This window comes from Protopterus annectens, chromosome 3.part1, assembly GCF_019279795.1.
Source record: "Protopterus annectens isolate FY-2018-M chromosome 3.part1, PAN1.0, whole genome shotgun sequence".
Lineage (NCBI taxonomy): Eukaryota > Metazoa > Chordata > Ceratodontiformes > Protopteridae > Protopterus > Protopterus annectens.
Genome location: NC_056732.1, coordinates 1,069,959,990 through 1,069,981,430, shown reverse-complemented (window position 1 = coordinate 1,069,981,430; position 21,441 = coordinate 1,069,959,990). Strand labels below are relative to the sequence as shown.

Genomic DNA, 21,441 nt, shown 5'->3' with positions numbered 1-21,441 from the left:
TATAGGGTATTATGTGTTCAGAAAACATGAAGGTCAGGTTATACAGAAATATTTTTGCTTTTCATGGACATATGCCTGAGCAAAAAGGCTTACTTTGTCATCCCTTCCATCTGGAAGACTTGAATCAGTGTGTCTGCTCACTAAAGCCTAGTAAGATGGAGGAGCAGATGGCCTTCCAGGAGACGTGTACATGTTTCAGTCATTATATACTCTGAATAAACTTTTACAGATTTTTAATTTCCATTTTCAGGCACTTGACTGATACCTTGATTGATACAGGGAACTAATCTAAGGGGGCGGCGAAAGCCAACACATTCTGGCTAGGCTTATAAATGCCTTCGGGCAGATAGCCTAGTACCTACCTATGAACCTATGAACCTGGGTTTTACTATATCTTAAGTTAGCATTAGTTATGATATAAGACATGGCTTCCCACACTCCCCAAGTTTGTCTAAGTGACGGGGTAACTTGCATATAAAATGAAAAGGTTTGTACAGTGAGTGTACAGCCAGTAAGATGAGCACCTCACGTCTATCATCATGTATGAACATGACATTCTGTTTATGCTTCAGTACCCTGAGCAGAAGTTGCTCCTAGTCTAAAGGTTACTCTCCTTTCTTACCCCAGTTAGAGTTTCAATTTTCCCTCAGGAGTTTTTGATCAATGCAGGAGGTACACTAAAGAGAGAGGGTATCGAGGACAAATCTTTGACAGTTCCCCTAATCTGGGATCATTCCAGCCAGAAGTAGAAAAAGCTTGCATATTGTTTGAGGAAACACCTTTGAAGTGACCACTAGTATAAAACCATTTGGGAAAACACTGACTGAACTGACTTCAACATCTCAACATTCAATGTTAGAAGTCTAGAAGAAAATGGTAGAGACTAGGAGAAAATGCTGACAGTATGCAGTATACTTGATAAATATAATGAATAAATGTCCCCCATCTGGGCAGAGAGGGCTTTGAACCATAACAGGTACGCATATGTGCTAATAATTTGTAGAATGTTACTGCACAGTTACCATGTTGGTGATCAAAGGATTATCCTCCACTAGGTTTCCTTTCCACTCTGATGCTCCAACTTACCTCTCTGTCTTCATACCCATTTTTTGAAGTTTTAAACAAGGTTACTAATATATAAAAAATCAATATAAAATGTAACATTATGCTAAATATACTCTGACAATGGTTAATGTTCCATTTTGTAATAACTATGTTTGAAATTAAAGTGTGAGATTAACACTTTTGGCCTGTGTTTATATAAAGCTTACATTTTGCTGTCACAGAAATACTACAATAAAACGATGAATTGCCTTAAAACCATGTCAGCATTGAAATATATTTATTAGGCAATCTAACAACCTGGCTAACCTGGCTAACAAACATATAGATAAACAAATTAGAACAGAATAATAATACTGCTTCATTCAAATAGCAGGATATAATATAGCTGGAACACTGCCTTTGCCATTTGTTTTATGTGTTGTTATTATGTGTTGTACACCCCATGATGGTCTTTTTCAATTATTTTTGTATGTATTATGTATATTCAATTGTTCTTCATGTACTCTCTGCTGCTCATTTATTGCACTGTGGAGCTTTTCTCCCCAGGCCTCCACTGAAAAAGGAGCTGTGTCCAGTTGGAATTTCCCAGTAAACAAATGCAAATAAATATATTTTTTTACAAAGTTAAGAGACTTGTTTCTTTTTTATTCCATTCAATTAATCAAAACCTTCTATAGCTTATTGCTGATTTCACATACTGTTGCAACTTAAAGTCTCTCATTCATGGGAAACTGTGATTGTGCTCCAATGTACAAGCTTCTTTCTGCCACATGACTGTAAAATGATTTGCCAGATTCAGCCTGTATTCCCACCCCCCACAGGTTACATAACTTATAGCATTGTAATATCAATAACGTTTTTCGTTTTGTTATTGTAATATCAATCTTTACATGTTACATATAATCATAAACTTCTGAAAGCTGATAAACCAGCCTACATATGTATGGCTAATAATGCAATACACTATTACAACCATAAAGCTCACAATTCTTTACCGGCTTGATATTCTTCACTACATAAAAAGGTCACAAACACACATGAATGCAGGACCATAGATTCTTTCCCCAAGAGATGTTGTTATCACCATTATGGGATCTTAATTATATTTAAAAGATTATGTTCTCTTCACTTTTATTAACCTGTTTTTCATATGCCATTTGTAAGTAAACTGTCCTAGTAACTTGAAAGATGAACTGGGGATTATCAAGCTAACCTGCAAAACTATATATTCCCCAGGAAGGGTGCACAACAGGTTTGCAAAACCATTAACTCATTAGGGAATAGTACTGGTGTACAAAACCATTGCCACTTGTAATTGCCAGAGTTATCCTGGCCTAAATCAAGCTGAACACCACTATTGTATGCATTCTCAGCAGAATTTGATCTTCACAATATTTGAAACATTTAGCTACAAACAATGATCTGATGAAGCTTATCTAGCAAGTTATGGAAAGTGATTCAACTTCCAGGGCTAATTATCCACTACTGCTTTGCTAAGAAAAGTATGACATAGGTTAAAAAAATTACAGCCCAATTAAAGTAAACTCTACTATTATCATGGTCCAAATCTGACAATGTTTTTGGTTTTGTTACTTTTTTTCTGTTTTTAATCACAGGAAGCCCTGTAAAAGTGGATTCTGTCCAACTTTTGATGGAATATTAGAATACAGTTGGTAACTCTATTAACCTGCGAGGGTGTGCTCTAATGAAACAATAATGCAAATGGTGCACTGCTACAGTCATCCTTCTCCATAAAAGGGGAGTGACTACAGACCCTGAGAATTATCGCCCCATTAGCCTGATGAGTCTGATATGCAAGGTTATGGACCACATCATCATGGACCTAATTAACAAGGATATAGGGAATCTCCAAACTCTAGATTCCATGCAATTTGGTTTTGTGAAAGGTAGATCATGCCTGCTCAACTTGGTTGACTTCTTTGAGTCAGTCACCAGAGCTGTGGATGAGGGCAAGGCAGTTCATACAGCCTACCTCGATCTGGCCAAGGCCTTTGATACCATTCCCCACTCAGGAATTATTGATAAACTCACCAAACTAGGCATCAACCCCTATATCACTAGATGGGTTGCAAATTGGCTCACAGATAGAACCCACAGTGTGAAAGTAGCAGACTCCAAGTCAGACTGCCGACTAGTCACAAGTGGAGTCACACAAGGATTGGTCCTGGATCCTCTCTTGTTTTGCATCTACTTCTCAGAAGTCCAGGCCAACATGGAGGGACTCTGGCTGACCAAGTTCACAGATGACTGCAAGCTGGGAGCCATTACTAACTCCCCAAGAGATGTAGAAATCCTACAGAAAGACCTCACTGAGACCAATGACTGGTGTTGAAACCATGGCATTAAGCTTAATGCCAAAAAATGCATCATCTTCTTTGGGAAAAACTCAGTTCCCACCAATTACCACATTGATGGGAGCCCACTGAACACTGAAGGTGCTATAAAAGATCTGGGGACACAGGTTGACAGCAACCTCTCCAACCACCACATTGCCACTGTGGTCAGAAAGTCCTTCTATGTGGCACATCTCATTACCAAGGGTTTTGCATCCAGGAAGAAAGAGGTCATCATCTCTCTCTACTCTTCCCTCATTAGGCCAATCATTGAGTATAATGCCCCATTTGGCATGTGCCTCACTAGAAATATGCAACAGCTGGAAAGGCCATAAAAGTAACTCACAAAGAGGATCCTAGGCCTTAAATGCATGTTGTACATGGACAGACTCAAAAAACTCCAGCTATTCTCTGTCTCATATTGTCTACTAAGAGGTGATCTCTGTTTGACTTACAAAGCCATGTCTGACCCAGCTCTGTTAGAAATGCTACATCTAAAGAAATCCCAAGACCTCCGCACCACACACTCCAGAGACCTCAACCTCATTACCACAATCAACAGAACATGCTGGAGGGACAGGTTTATAACCCAGAGAATGCCCATGCTCTGGAATAGACTTCCCATACATGTCAAGCAGTGCACCTCACTGGCCCTCTTCAACAGAAATCATGATGAGAGGATGGGAAATAGAAAGTTCACCCCAGGGATTACTCTAGTGGCTCTACTTGATAGAGGCACTGGGAACTAACGTCAGGCAGTGACATGCCATGGCACTTCTATGGGCTAGGCTTGTAAAGGCTTCAGGGCCATTAGCCTAGTACACATCTATGAACCCATAAACCTATGAAGCAACTTAAATGCAAACAGGGTGCCACACAAAGGATCTGAATCCACCTGCTCGACCCTTGACTCATAAAACAATTTTTAAAGAAACAATTATATATGTACAACAGCTTCTGTAATGAGAGCAATCTCAAATATACACAAATTGTAAAAAGGTAGAACTATTTAGCACTGGAATGTTACACACAATAAGACTGTTATTGCTTGTGGATTAAGATAAAAAACAGGGTTATTATTTTTTGTATTTATTTGAAAACCAAGTACAAAGTTAGATATAAATCAATGTGAAGCAAAGGAGCTGGGAACACAGTTGTGGTGAGGAAAGACCCACTAAATTGGAAGGATTCCAAAAACCTTATGCAGATTAGTTGTAAGGAAGCACAACTAATCTGGGAGCTTCAATTACAGCCAATTAAAAGGCTAATTCTGAAATTCATTGGCTCTAGTTGATCATGACTGTTGAAGAGACACCCCAACCCATGTGTAAAAATGGGAAAAGGGGTTGTGGATGGATGGAAAGATTAGTAGCAAAGAAGCACAGCCAGTCAGGACACTTCAATTACAGTCCCAGTCAGGACACTTCAATTACAGTCAATTAAAAGGCTAATTTGAAAAACAATCACAACAACTGTTCCTCCCATACTCCCTTGCTGAAATTATAATAAAAGAGTGATGCCTTGGTCATTATTAAAATAAGTTTTTTTCCTAACCTAATGAAGTTTATAGGATGAAAACAGTAGTCCAAATAAAGCTTCATTAAATGAATACTGACTCAAGGTGACTCATTTTGAAGATTTGAAGGGATTTAATAAGAAAACTTTTGAACTTCCAGATAAAAGCTAAGGTTCTCTTTCCTTCCTAAACCACAGCCTGCTCTCAAGCTGCTCCCTTTACTGCTTGTTCTGTTCATCATGGCTGGGGCATTTCATCTCCACCAGGATGGTTTAGCTTGCATCAGGTTGCTTACACCACTTGGGTCCTGTACTTTCCTTCTTTGTCTGCAGTAGCACACACTCTCCTAATTTTTAGATTATTGTTGACGTTCCTGTGTATTAGGATTGCTCAATTTATACATCAGAAAATTTGCTGCCAAGAAATCCTTACACCCATCTAAGATTGCCCTTCTTCCCACTGGTGCTCACTTACTAGCTAGAAATGGGTTGGGAGGGTGGCCTAATGGTTAAGGTGCTTGCCCAAGCAAAGCAAAGGCAGGGTTTGAGGTCTCATAGGGGGACTGGCTTGGCTTGGCTAAATGGCTCGCAATAGGGCAGTTAGTTTCAAATCTATGAAGAGGAAGGCTTGATGGTTGGCAGAAGTGTAGAGAAAAAAAGGAAAAATAAAACTTTGCAAGATAAATTTCATAAATTTCATGACACAGTCCTACTCTCGAAGATTATTGAATAGCTTTCCTTTCCAATCAGGGGAAGGCACTGCGTGTTGTGTGTTGTGTGTGTGTGTGTGTGTGTGTGTGTGTGTGTGTGTGTGTGTGTGTGTGTGTTAGAAAATATCAGTTTTGTTATATCATTTACATTTCTTGAAGTCCAGTAGGTAGTAACTCAAACATTACAGGTTCACAGGTTCACAGGTTTAAAGGTAAGTAAATACTAGGCTGGTTGACGTTGTGGGCCATTTTGAACCAAAACAATTTCCCTTTTGATGTTTGAATTAACATATCTTATTTGGTGCTAATAATTCAATACCCAGTTATTAATACTGGTCAAACTTATGAACCTTTTATGTTATAACTGGCATACAATACTTTGGTGAAAAATATGAAATTTAACATAATTTCAGCAACCTGTTCAGAAGTTTGCACAAGTTCCATTGTTTTTTCTAAGAGGTTTACCCAATATCCATAGCATTAATTTTAGGGTAAATTATCATTTGTTTTTTTTTACCAAGAAAAACAGTAAAACAAAACCTTTCAAAATATTAATTCATTGTGATGCCATATCAACTATCTGTACTCCCAAAACAGACTATAACTTATGTAAACACCTTCAAGTGAGCTAGCAAGTCTGACTGAAACAACAAAGTCTGTGGGAATATTATGACACTAGCTGTAATAAAACTACGACTGTATTAAATATAAAATGTAACTAAAAATCATACCATATATAAGACATAATTAATGTAATCGTCCTCAAGTGGCTCTTCCTAAAGAGGTCTAAGATTGTGCCCATCTTCTTATTCGACTCGGCCTTCAGCTGTGAGTATATAAAATATAGAAACAATTGAAGCACTTTGAAATGCAAAATATATCATGTAAGGACATTTTAAACAAAGGTCAGTAGTTAAGTATCCATATCAGTGTCCATTTCAGCTGACAGGCAGAGTAGGCAAAGTAAGCTGCCAACAAAGATTACAGAGGTAACAATTTGCCCAGACCACATATAACACTCAGATCATTTTCTGTAATTTCATGTTGTACTTTATTCATTTATTTTTTATTTATTTATTTTTGGACAGGACCACAAGAGCTCTTTTTTCAGTCATGATCTACTTAGTCCCAGTAGACAAGCCAAACAATACTATGAGGAACATAGCAAAACAACAGTGTAGCAGGATGCATGCAATAACATCTTTACACAAGTAATAAACAGCTGTAAGAATAACATGTATATTTAGATCCCACAGTAAAGGTTAAAGGGAGCTATTTTTTTCAGTCTATATTATGTAAATAAAAGCTTACAGAAATATATAAAAGCATGCATAACACTCTTACAATCCAGTACAAATTACACACTGATGTATACCCCTGCTGTCATGAAACAGTGACAGGTTTCTTGGAAGGCAGTAGAGACAAAGAGAGGAAAATACAAGATAAATAGTCAAGTGTGTTAGTAACAGCTGCCACTGGCAATGAAGTGACGGGATAAGACAGCAAGGATATTAAGATGTTCAGCTGCTGCTAAATGCAAATACAAGGATAAGATTTTTAAGGCTGGATTACGAGAGTAACAGGTTACATTCCACCTCAGGAGGAAATTTGAGTTAAAGAAATCTTGTACTTGGCACAGCTGATAAATAAGCTTAATGCTTTGACTTTGCCAGGACTGAATGATTCAGTATCTATTAAAAGTGTTCTAAAATTGAGGGCTTTAACACGTTGAAGTTCCATTTAAGCACCTGTTAGTCATGTTTGATTTGACTGGGTTTGTTCCCCTGGATTGCTTGATTATAGGTGGGACTATATTGTGTCTTTCCTTGTCATTTTTTGAAATTATGAATGCTATATTTATAAGTATTTATAAACGGATTTGTATATACATGGGTTCATACACCTTTGTATACATATAGGTGTGTGTATATGTATGTATATATATTGTTTTTATTATTTTTTACATACTACATTTTATGATTTTGAAGGGATCATTCATATTTTCTTCTTTTTTCTAACTAATTTGCAATTATGTGTATCTTTAGTTGAGTTTACAGTCTTGTGAAATTGTGACTTTGGTTAACAAGGGTAGGTTTAACTTGGATGTGGATCTTAGTAGGAATATTGTGACTTTAAATTGTAATTGTTTTTTTATATGCAGGAAATGATGTCACTACTACTGAATTTATAAATTGTACTTGTTCACTTGTATGCTTGTCTGAAGAAGCTTGCTAAATTAGTAAACAAAAGCGCTAACTTTTACCGTTTATTTTGGTCCAGTGTGGTTTGTCCTCCGTTAATTTATTTCACTATTCCTAAATAGTTAAATAACTGTACTATCTCCTGTACAGTAACAGAAAGTAACAAGATTGTCCTGTTGGGCTAGACTGTGGAGGCCCTAGCTATAGTCTCAAATAGCACAGTCTTAGTTTTGGTAATATTAATTTTAGGTGTTTTGCCTCAAGACAGGAAGGAAGACTGGCAAGATCCTTCTAAAGCTGAAATTTAACTCTCTCTGGGGATGGACTAAACTAATAATAGCCACACAATTTACTTGGCTTGTTATATTCTCACAGATTTTAGCCAAGAGGCCATTATTTACAGTGGGCCAGTTCGAAAAGATCTGCACTTGGTGTAAATGACTTACTCCTCTCTACGCCTTACAATGGAGTAAGTCACTTACACTAAGAGCACATGTTTTGAAATCTGGCCCAGCATAGTGTAGATCTTAAAATACATCCCTATAGGAGCCCCCAAGTAATATGAAGGAGCTGGATAGAGTACAGTTCATGCAAACTCTGACAATCTCATCTTACTTTTAGACCATGCTGAACATCTCATCCTAATTGTCAATGGATGTCCTGTGCACCATCTGTTTTGTAGTGTTGCAGAAGTACAAAATAATTTTTAGTGATATTATTCTGATTAAATTTTGTGACCTCATTGTCCACCTTTACAGCACATATAATATCTATACACACACACACACACACACACACACATATATATATATATATATATATATATATATCTGTGTGATGAATGAAGGGAATGAGAGAGAGAGAGAAGGTTGGATGATGTGGGGGTAGTGAATCAGGAAGTGAAATAGATTAGCATGGAGGAAGTATGGACAGCTATGAAGAGGATGAAGAATGGAAAGGCTGTTGGTCCAGATGACATACCAGTGGAAGCATGAAGGTGCTTAGGAGAAATGGCAGTGGAGTTCTTAACCAGATTGTTTACTGAAATCTTGGAAAGTCAGAGGATGCCTGAGGAGTGGAGAAAAAGTGTTTTGGTACCTATTTTTAAGAATAAGGGTTATGTGCAGAGTTGTAGTAACTACAGAGGGATAAAAATGATCAGTCACAGCTTGAAGTTACGGGAAAGAGTAATGGAAGCTAGGTTAAGAAGGGAGGTGATGATTAGCGATCAGCACTATGGTTTAATGCTGGGAAAGAGCACTACAGATGCGATGTTTGCTCTGAGACTGTTGATGGATACATATAGGGAAGGTCAAAAGGAGTTGCATTGTGCTTTGTGACTTGGAGAAAGCATATGATAGGGTGCCTAGAGAAGGGTTGTGGTATCATATGAGGAAGTCAGAAGTGGCAGAGAGGTATGTAAGAGTGGTACAGGTTATGTACGAAGGTAGTGTGACAGTGGTGAAGTCTGCAGTGTGAGTGACAGATCCGTTTAAGGTGGAGGTGGGATTACATCAAGGATCAGCTCTGAGCCCTTTCTTATTTGCAATGGTGATGGACAGGTTGACAGATGACATCAGACAGGAGGCCCCATGGACTATGATGTTTGCAGATGACATTGTGATCTGTAGTGAGAGTAGGGACCAGGTTGAGGAGACCCTGGAGAGGTGGAGATATGCTCTAGAGAGAAGAGGAATGAAGGCCAGCAGGACTAAGACAGAATATGTGTGTATGAGTGAGAGGGAGGATAGAGGAATGGTGAGGATGCAGGGAGAAGAGTTGGCGAAGGTGGATGAGTTTAAGTACTTGGGATCAACAGTTCAGAGTAATGGTGAGTGTGGAAGAGAGGTGAACAAGAGAGTGCAGGCAGGGTGGAATGGGTGGAGAAGAGTGTCAGGAGTGATTTGTGACAGATGGGTACCAGTAAGAGTGAAAGGGAAGGTCTACAAGAGGGTAGTGAGGCCAGCTATGTTGTATGGGTTGGAGATGGTGGCACTGATGAAAAGACAGGAGTCAGAGCTGGAAGTGGCAGAGCTAAAGATGTTTGCACTGGGTGTGACAAGGATGGACAGGATTAGAAATCAGTATATTAGAGGATCAGCTCAGGTTGGACAGTTTGGAGACAAGGTCAGAGAGACGAGATTGCATTGGTTTGGACATGTACTGAGGAGGGATGATGGGTATATTGGGAAAAGGATGCTAAGGATGAAGCTGGCAGGTAAGAGGAAAAGAGGAAGGCCTAAGATAAGGTTTATGGATGTGGTGAGAGAGGACATGCAGGAGGTTGGTGTGACAGAGCAATATGCAGAGGACAGGAAGAAATGGAAACAGATGATCCGCTGTGGCGACCCCTAACGGGTACAGCTGAAAGAGAAGAAGAAGATAATATCTGTATATATATATATATATATATATATATATATATATATATATATATATATATATATATATATATAAGCAAGATATAGGAAAACTTACCTTAATCAAAACACCCACATGTTAATATCAATAAAATTGACAATGCAAACTTTGTCAGGGTACTATGCATAGACAAAAAATACCCTTGCAGTATGCAAAAAAAATCTATACAAAGAAAATACTAAAAACTTTTTTTTAAAGGGGGCAAGCCCCTGTTCATAGGTTCATAGGTTCATAGGTTTATAGGTTGGTACTAGGCTATCAGCCCTAGGGCCTATACAAGCCTAGCCATAACAATTCCCTGGCTATTTCTTCCCACACTATTTACTTCCCTGGACCCCTGTCTAGCAGGGTCCCCGGGTGAATTTCCTTTCTCCCATCCAATAGTCAAGGTTCCTTTTGAAGAGGACCAAAGAGGCACTCTGCTTGACATGTATGGGCAATCTATTCCAGAGTCTGGGAAGTCTCTGGGTCAGGAGCCTATCCCTCCAGCATGTTTTGTTTATTGTTTACTGTGCACCCCATGTGGGTTGATACTCTCTCACACCCCTGCTAACTATATATACTAACTCTGAGATTGCATAATCCCCCAGGAAGAAGCACATTCCCCAAATCCAGAGACTGTCAAATCTCACACATATGTCAACCATCTATTTTTCTGTTTTGTTGACATTTGGGAGTTTTGACCAATTTATCTGTTCCTATATATATATATATATATATATATATATATATACATCTATATATCAATACACACAGATATATAGATACATATTTTATATATATATATATATATATATAGAGAGAGAGAGAGAGAGAGGGAGACAGTATTTTTAGTATTTTTATCAAACAGATGAAACTTCAACATCAAAATGTAGATTCATTAATGCCAACATCAGAATGCCGACAGACAACTGCACATGATGTGACGACTAACCTTGATGCATGCAAAATAAAAATAAAAATCAAGTGTCATTGCAGTGAGGCAAGCCCCAGTGCAACCTCATGTGGAGGGATGCACACCCTACACCCCTTATTAATTATGTTTACTAACTCCAAGATCACACAATCCCAGGGAAAGAGTAGATTCCCCTCTCTGGAGATTCTCAGTCTCATACATCTGTCAACTATCTGTTTATGTCGACCAAAGCATGTCAGACAAACAGATGTTGTTTCATTTGCTCGCTAAATAATACTACTCCCATAGATATAATATATATATATATATATATATATATATATATATATATATATATATATATATATATATATATATATATATATATGTAAAATATGTATACATATGCACACACACACATATACACACACATATACTATGTATATGGATGCATATATAAAGAGATCTAAAATCCCTGTAGGACTTGAGAGAACTGCTTCTGCTAAAAGTGTTTAGGGATGTGTATGTAGGGGGGTGGGGGGTTATGCATGTATGAGTGCTTACAAACATACCCTGCAAAACACTAGTCTTATGTGTCATTAAAAGGTAGCCCTTTGTTTCCCACTGTTATATCTCCAAATACCTGACAGGTGAATATTACATTATTTCACTATAATGCACATGCTCGGGAGTACAGGATTTCAACAAATGTTTTGACATAGTGGTCTTACAGAAGTTAAAGAACTTAAGTATTATTCATTACCTTATTTTGATTTAATGCACCTTATTGGACTCTCAAATTACTAAGTACTACAGCTTTCCAACCTACACATCCCTACCTGTGTAAAATAAATATTTCATATTAACTTCTGCTGAGATCAAATGAAACTCAAAACAAAAAAAGAACACAATATTGTACAGATTATGATATCACACTGAATTTATAATGTACACAAAAGATTCTAGAAGACTAAGATCTTGCTTTCTGCATTTCACAAACTTGTAACAATGTTTCAATAAATAAAAAATTTAGTTTTAGCCAGAAATGGAAAAGCAGGTATATTCAGGAACATTAAACTACCCCCCCCCAAAAAAAAAAAAAAAAAAAAACCTTTTATGACTCATGTTTTGAAGACTCTGTAATCCATCTGCAATGCTACTGAGGTAAATTAATATACAAATCTAATTGCAAATAGATTAATTTTAATCCTGGAAATGTCTAGAAATTCCATGATTTGTACTGCATGAGAAGTACGCCTATGGAAATCAAAGCATGCATTTACTCTAAATTGTATTTTTTAATATACTAACTACCTATAATGTTGTCAGACTATTTCTAATAGAATTCAAAGTATTTCTGAAAATGGATTTACAGTGAACTACAGAATAAAGAGAAAAAGTCAACAATATACAAACTCCCAGATCACACTGCCCAGGGAACAATGACAAATGTCTTCACCCCACAGTTTCTCAAACTATTAATACCGGCTATTCCTTAAGCTAAGTGGGAGGTCAACTGTCTAACCCTGTTGCAGAGACAGCTACAGTGATCAACCTATATACCCTTTGTAATACTGTTAGTTTCTTTTACTGAACGTACAGAAAGATCTAACCTACTTTTAGGATCCCAACTCTGCAAACTACTCAGCTCCACACATTTACTCCCCTGCAGCTAGACTTCAAGAACCTCCTCATACAACCTCAGACACTACTCACAAAAGCCCCTAGAGCCAAACTCGACAGCACTGCATATGCTGTCCACTCTCAGACACCCACTATTTGTCAAGCTCGCCCCATCGACATTAAGAAAATCAACATTTATTATAAATTCAAAATGCAACTCACAAAGCATTTCTTCATCCAAGCCAAATGCTCTTGCTTCAACACAGGACATAGCACCTAACCTATCTCCTCTTCAAGTCTCCTCTCGTCTCTCAAGATTCACTGACGATTGACCTACTTTAGGAAATAATGTATATATTGTACATTACACCCTGCTTGATTTGTAGAGTTGGGATCGTAAAAGTAGGTTAGATCTTCCTGCCATTCAGTAAAGGAAACTAACGGTATTACAGAGGGAATATAGGTTAATCACTGTAGCTATCTCTGCAACACGATTAGTCTTTCTTATATTCCGCTGTGCTTGTTCACTTGAATGTATATACACTGTTTTTTCTATGTAATTAGTAAGAACTATTTTCTTATTGCTAACATTTCTGTATCTTTTGTTTGTGAAATGTTTTATGCTTCACCCAGGTTAAGCCTTAAATTGGTCAATATTCATCAGTGCACTACCCCAGTAAACAAGTATAAATAAATTAATAAATGTTCTGTGACTGGAATTTGTTTTACTTTTGCATATATATATATATATATATATATATATATATATATATATATATATATATAGTTTCACTTTATAATCCTGAAATACTGAAATATCGAATTTCAGTATCTCAAGACTATAAAGCCGAAAACCCTAAAACCCGAAACCCCAAAAGCGCTAAATTCAAAATCGCGACGTTTCACATACACACTCCACCACACAAACATGAACACATACACTTTCCTCCCAACACTAAAACAAACCAACAAAATATACACAAACGCAACAAACTAAACACACGTGCCTACCCTACATATAAGCACACACACACCCACTACTTATATATATAAACTAACTCCGAGGTCGCACTAAAACCACAAACGCACAAAACCCACCACTACACATTCTACACTCCCCTTGAATAAACACATCACATAAGTACAAATACCACCACTCTCAACACTTACACACTCACAACCTTACCTAACTACCCTAACCCACAACTAAAAATGCCAAACACACTCACACATACTAAAATCCCTACCTAATACCCTTACAAAAATATCACTTACCTGAATCTCCAGCTATATCCATATACTACACCGCACATCACAAACACAGGCAATCCCATATCACGTACGCACCACCACAACTGCGGCTTTGACATTTCCACATTCGGTTGCTGCAGTTTCACGCAACGAAAGTTTTGACATTTTGGACTCAAGCAACTGAATTTCGATATTTCAGTTGTTATTTATATATATATGTATATATATATATATATATATATATATATATACAGATATATATATATATATATATATATATATATATATATATATATATATATATATATATATATACATACACACACACACACACACACACACACACACACACACACACACACACACACACACACACACACACACACATACACTAAACAGTATTAATGGAATCACGGTAATGACTAGAAAATATTTTAACTATTATGGGTATAATTCCAAAATTCCAAATCATGGAAATAGAGTTTCACTTAAAAAAAATGGCAAGTCAGTGTCCCTAGCAAAGAGAGTGTCAGCAAAATAACAATTGCTGTTTTAGAAAGCTACACTTATGTAACTAGGTATGTGACATGTGCAGAAAGCAATGCCACACCGATGCACACACACTCACGCACAAAATTTACCATTATTTCTGCTATCACTACCTTGCATCTGAATACAGTTAAAGTGCATTCTAGGCAAATGACTGATTAAACAATGACAGTGTTTAAAGTGACCTTTCAGAATGCATTTGCCTTTTCATTCATGGTGTAGCTACAACACTAATACATGGGACATCTAGCACAGGAAAGTATGTAAACAGAAGGCTAAATGTGGAGCGCCCATCTGAACCACTACTGCTGATCATGTGGCTTCTCATCATCTTATACAATATTTCAGATGGAAAACCATGTGCTTTTGTTGTTGATGCTTTACTACATTGGATCCTGGTTTGTCAGTGATGCTATGCTTTGTTTTGGAGTCCAGAAGTCAAAACAAGGCAAAGGCAATACACAATTGTGTGTAGAGCTCATCGTAAATGGAGATATCTGTACTGAGCCAGAAGATATAGCAGACCTCCTGGCTGATAAATTCAGCTCCAACTTTACCCCTCTCTCCCCTCAACCTTTCCTCAGGAAATATCGTCAAATATGACTCCCCCTACTACCACTGGGGAACAGGTCCTTATTGCTCTCTATAAGACCAAGAACACTGCATCAATAGGCCCAGACAATATCCCAGGAGGCCTTCTAAATAGCATGAAACATGACCTATCAGGGCCTCTGGAATTATTATTTAACTGTAGCCTCCAAACAGGCTTCATGTCTCATGAATGGAGAACAGCAACAGTTATTCCTCTGCACAAAGGTGGGCCAGATACAGACCCTGGAAACTATAGACTCACTAGTCTTATATGTAAAGCCATGGAAAGAATTATCATGGAGATATAGTAAACCTCCAGACACTGGACCCAACTCAGTTTGGTTTCGTCAAGGGCGGATCTTGCCTACTCAATCTGGTGGACTTCTTTGAGAAGGTCACCAAAGCAATAGATGAGGGTAAAGTCATTCACACTATCTACCTTGACCTGGTCAAGGCATTTGACACAATACTCCATTCAGGTATTGTTGACAAATTCAGGAGGTTAGGTACGAACCCATATGTCACTCGGTGGATAGCCATCTGGCTCACAGACATCACCCAGGAAGTCAGAATTGGGGAGTCCACCTCTACAAAGAGGCCAGTCACAACTCAGGGATCAGTCCTTGGACCACTCCTTTTTGGCATTTACTTCTCTGAAGTCAAGGCCAATGTCAATGGTCTCTGGCTGGCTAAATTTGCAGATGATTGCAAATTAGGAGCTGTCTTTTATTTACACTGACACAAATTCTTTCCAGGAGGGGCCGATACAGTCAAACAACTGGTGTCAGAGCCATGGGCTAAAACTTAATGCCAAGAAATGCATAATAGTATCCTTTGGAAGTCATCCATCCCTGGTAATTATTATATTGACAAGACACCCCTTAGAGATGATGCAGTAGTCAGGGACTTAGAGACACACATATCATCACGTCTACAGTGATGAGGAAATTATTCTATGTTGTGCAACTTATTAACAAATGGATGGCATCTAAGTCCAAGGAAGTCATTGTTCCACTGTATTCGGCATTCATCATACCTATCACTGAGTACAATGCCCCCTTTGGTATGTACTTAACCAGGCATATCCAACAACTGGAATGTCCACAGAGGTTCCTCACTAAAAGATACAGGGCATAAGTAATATGTCCTGTGCAGACCGCCTCAAGGCCCTATCCATGTATTCTGTCTCCTACAGGCTTTTGAGGGGAGATCTATGCCTGGCGTACAGGACATTGTCAGAATCCACTCTAATGGACCTCCTGTATGTCCACAAAACAAACAGCAACAAAATTATCCATTCTAAAGACTTAAACCTTGTCTGTGATATAAATAGGACCTGCTGGAGAGATAGATATGTATCCCAGAGAATACCCCATCTATCGAACAGGCTACCCATCCATGTGAAAAATAATTTCTCCCTAACCCAATTCAAGTGCAACTTGGGAAATTGGATGGGAAACCAGAAATTCATCCCTGGTTTGGCACCTATGTCTCTAATGGACAGAGGTAACCTGTAAATGGTTCATCTCCCAGGCCCATGCTTACACTTATTAAGGGTATCAGAACTATTCACAGATTTGGGATGCATGGCTAGGTTTAAAAAGGCCCTTGTGGTCAATAGCCTAGTAAACACCTGTGAACCTATGAACAAGAGGGAAGATATATTTTATTTTTCATTTACAACTTTTACATTTTCTCTGAGCTTTTGTAACCTCAGATTTGGTACATGTACAGATCATGGGCATGGGGGTAAAGCCCCTACATTGGAGGCCTGTATAGTGTCATAGCTGCACTGATAATTTGGGTTTGTGGTTAAATCTGTAGTTAAGTGTTTCAGTAACGAATATTTATTACTCAGTTAATTATCATTACTCAGGTAATTATTATTAACTCATGTCAATCACTTTATAGTGCCATTCACCAGATGACCAAATGTGCATTCTGACTTCAGTTATATTTAAGGATGCCATTTTCTAGCCAGGGATGGCACAGTCCCTGCCTGTTTCATGTTCCTCAGCTGCCATCTCCAAGGTGTGTACAAGTCATGCCCACATGGCTTTTCATAGCTAGTGACTAGAGGCTGTGCAGAAGCACTGTGTATGAAGTCTTGAGTGGGGGGGGGGGGTTGAGATAATAGTTAAGGTCGTCATCTCATAAACACTAGGTACAGGATTTGATTATGGTGCTTGGTTATTAGCAAGGCTTAATACAACAGTGCAGTTAGCCTAGTATTCATCGATGAACCATAACCTACACCAAATATTCTGTGGTAAAATACAAGACACACATTGCAAGTAACACAATAATTTACTTAACAATATCATTTGAAAGTAAACTTTTAGGATTAGGGTTATATTTTTAGGGTTAGGATAGATTTTTAGACTTACAATTAAGGTTTTAGGCTTATAGTTAAGGATACAGCTTTGGGATTCAGAATAATTCACACTATCTTCCTATCTCTTTTAGGGTAAGGGTTAGAGTCAGGGACACAGACTTAGTGTTTGGGACCAGATTTATAGAAAAGCTTTTAGAATTACAGTTAGACTTAGAGTTTTAGTGTTGAGGTCATGTATAGAATTTTAGAGTTAATGTTAGGTACTGAGTTTTAATGTTAGGAATACAGTTTTAGAGTTAGGGTTACAATTATGATATCTAAATAGCATTGGTTCTTGATTGTGATCAAGTGTAGCTCTTGTTTACATTATAGAAAATAAGACAAAGAAATGAGTTGAACCTGATATCTGTAAATAACCAAAGCGGTCATGCACTACACATTAAACAAATGATAGAGGGCATGGTAAAGCCAGAGACCATTATTAATAAGGTAAGTAATATACAATATAGCTACAACACAAGCACTATCTGAAGTTGACAATGTATTTGATTATATAAATGGGGAAAAAGGGGGAACTGAAAAAGCAAAATTGAGGAAGAACAAGCAAGTGAACATACAGAAAGACAACATGAAGGATAAATAGGTGGGAGGAGGGAAGATTTTTTGGGGGGACAAAGGTGCCCATTTTTGTAATTTTTCAAGCTAGATAAAGTGGAACAGTAGTAAGGAGCATGTAGAGACAGTAATGTGGATGTAGGGAAGGCAAAGGACCACATAAACAAACATATATAACACAGGCAGAGACTAACAGGGGAATCTGTGACACATAAGGGAGCAACAAGGGAATGACACAGACTGAAAAATGATGGATTGCTGGCAATGAGGTAGACTGGATGGCAACAGAAAGAGACAGGCACACTCAAGGAAGATGAACACAATGACGAGAAATATATGGGGATCTGCCAGCTTCTGTGATTACTATCAGGGGTGGGCTCTGCTTCTGGTGATCTGAAATCCATGCCTGGCTTGATGTATGGCTCAACTACCCAAGCAAGGAAATTCACCAGGGTGCCAATACAGGCATTTACCTGCTAATTCTACCTTGGCCTACACCATCTACCACAATTCCTACTGAGTGATCCAGGAAGGGCCCCTCTGCACCATTATCAGAAGAGGAGCCTTTGCCATCCGCCTGAGAGGCAGTCAAGCTGAGCACCAGCTAGCCTTCCTGGTCATTTTCTGCATGGTGAAAGTCATCAGTGAGGATGAATGTAGGCCTTGGAACAACTGGGAACCAAGCAGTAGGTGTGCCAATAGCTGTCACTTCATCTCTCCCTGTACTACAGTTGATCATGTAATAAAAGAAAATAAGAGGAGAAAAACAAAACAAGAAAATGGAATATAAAAATAAAGAAACAAATACAGTCCATAATTTGTGGATAATACAGTTTGACATCCAGCAGTCTGAATCATGTTAGTTTTGTGAATAAAATAGGTGAAGGAAGGGAGACAAAATGTTAATGTTTTTTCTGTACAACGATTTGATGGCAAGCCCACACTGCTTTTTTCTGTCATTTATAGTAGGCTGGTTACACTTGTTTCATAACTAAAAAATAAGAACATATTGAGTGTCCATTCTTCTTTTGCCCTGCTTCATAGTTGTTTTTTGCCAGATTTAGGCTTACACTTTTGACTAATCACTGTTAGGGGTACAACAGTACATCAAAGAACTGTAATCAAAACTTACTTAGGCTTATTGCAGAAGGAGACAAATCTAACAATCACAGAACTGGGTGAGGGATTCCTCTTAGTAAATGGATTTGCCAAGAACCATTGAGCTGTTTCAATCCTGAAGGACAGTGCTTCTGAAGCTCTCATCAGTTTGTTTCCCCAGCTGAATGTGCAGATTGGTATGGGCCGGTGTTTGCTGGAAGACTGTTGGCATTTGCTGGATGATTTTACAAGGCCAGTATTTGCTGAGTGATGGTCAGCATTTGCTGAAGGATTTCACAGGCAATGTTTTTTCTTGGAGTTCTGCTTTGATACTTTTGAGCCCTTTGAGCCCTCGATGCTTCCACAGAGACAGCTGGTGTTTAACAGACAGCATTTTTCTTTTAACGTTTACTCCGAAGCGTGAGCCTTGCTGACTCTAAGTGGGTGACTATCTTTTTGACATTTAAAAAAACCCCGAATTTTTTTGGGAACCCTCCCCTTTTTTTAAGGAAATTTAAATTGTAAAAAATTTTTTTGTACATTACACCTGCTGATTTGTAGAGTTGCAGGATCGTAAGTTAGATCTTCCCTCCATTCAGTAAAGGAAATACTTGATTATTACAGAGGGAATATGGGTTAATCACTGTAAGCTATACTGCAAAATACAGGGTTAGATACTGCTGCACTTATATTCGCTGTGCTTATTCACTTGAATGTATATACACTGTTTTCTATAAATTAAGTAAGAACTATTTTCTTGTGCTAACATTTCTGTATCTTTTGTTTTGTAGAATGTTTTGTAAGCTACACTTAGTTTAAGCCTTAAATTGGTCAATATTCATCGGTAAACATTATAAATAAATTAATGAAATGTTCTGCCTTGATATATATCATCATCACATCATCATCATCTTCTTCACGAAACTGGTATTTCCGTTGAAATGCTTCAATGGATCTTCTGTTTCCATTTCTTCCTGTCACTCTGCATCGTGCTCTGCACCAGCAGCCTGCATGTCACTCTCGCATTCACTTAAACCTTATCTTAGGCCTTCCTCTTTTCACTCTTACCCAGCTCCACATTCTTAGCATCCTTTAATATACCCATCTCGGCGCGTCAAACAAAGCGCCAATCTAAGCCTCTCTTGCTTTGTCTCCCAAGGCATCAGCTGAGCTGACCCTCTAATATACTGATTCTAATCCTGTCCATCCCTAGTCACACCCAGTGCAAATCTTAACATATTTAACTCTGCCGCCTTATCCAGCTCTAGCTCCTGCTCATCAATGCGCACCGTCTCAGCCATATAGCATGGCTGGTCTCACTACCACTCTCTCTTGTAGACCTTCCCTTTCACTCTTACTGAGTATCCGTCTGTCACAAATCACTCCAGTGCACTGCTTCTCCACCCATTCCACCTGCCTGTACTCTCTTCTTCACCTCCTCTTTTCCCTCCCTCCACCATTACTCCTGAACTGTTGATCCAAGAACTTAAACTCGTCCACCTTTACCAACCACTCCCTGCATCCTCACCATTCCTCTACCCTCCTCACATTTACACACATATATTCTGTGTTTTAGCCCTCTTGGACCTTCATTCCTCCTCCTCTCTAAAGCATATCTCCACCTCTCAGGGTCTCCTCAGCCTGGCCCCTACTCTCACTACATAGCCACAATGTCATCTGCAAATATATCACGCAATTCCAGGGCCTCCTGTCTGATCTCATCCTTCAACGTAAATATACCAAATAGAGGCTCCAGAGCTGATCCTTGATGTAATCCACCTCCACTTTTATGCAGCAGTATCTGTGCTCACTCCCACAGCAGTCTCACCAATGTCACACTACCTTGTACATATCCTGTACCACTCTTACATGCCTACTCTTCCACTCCCTGACTTCCCTCATACAATATCACAGCTCACTCTCTAGGCACCCCTATGCATTATACTTTCTCTAAGTCCCACAAAGACACAATGCAACTCCTTCTGACGCTTCTCTGTATTTCTCCAACAACACTCTCCAGAGCAAATGCACTGCATCTCTGTAGTGCTTTCTTTCCTGGCATGAAACCATACTGCTGATCACTAATCATCCACCTCCTTCTTAACACTGAGCCCACTACTCTTTCCATAACTTCAAGCTGCTTGACCTGATCAATTTTATCCCTCTGTAGTTACTGCAGCTCTGCACATCCACCCTTATTCTTAAAAGATAGGTACCA

General features: G+C 38.4%; 1 protein-coding gene across 1 annotated transcript in view; it reads right to left on the bottom strand.

The window, feature by feature from the left end:
* Positions 1-21,441, bottom strand: part of LOC122798353 (solute carrier family 22 member 13-like) — a 714,590-nt gene that overhangs the window by 356,496 nt on the left and 336,653 nt on the right. The window contains exon 6 of the mRNA XM_044067205.1: positions 6,376-6,470. Within this exon, the coding sequence (XP_043923140.1) occupies positions 6,376-6,470 (95 nt within the window). The remainder of the gene's footprint in view (positions 1-6,375; positions 6,471-21,441) is intronic.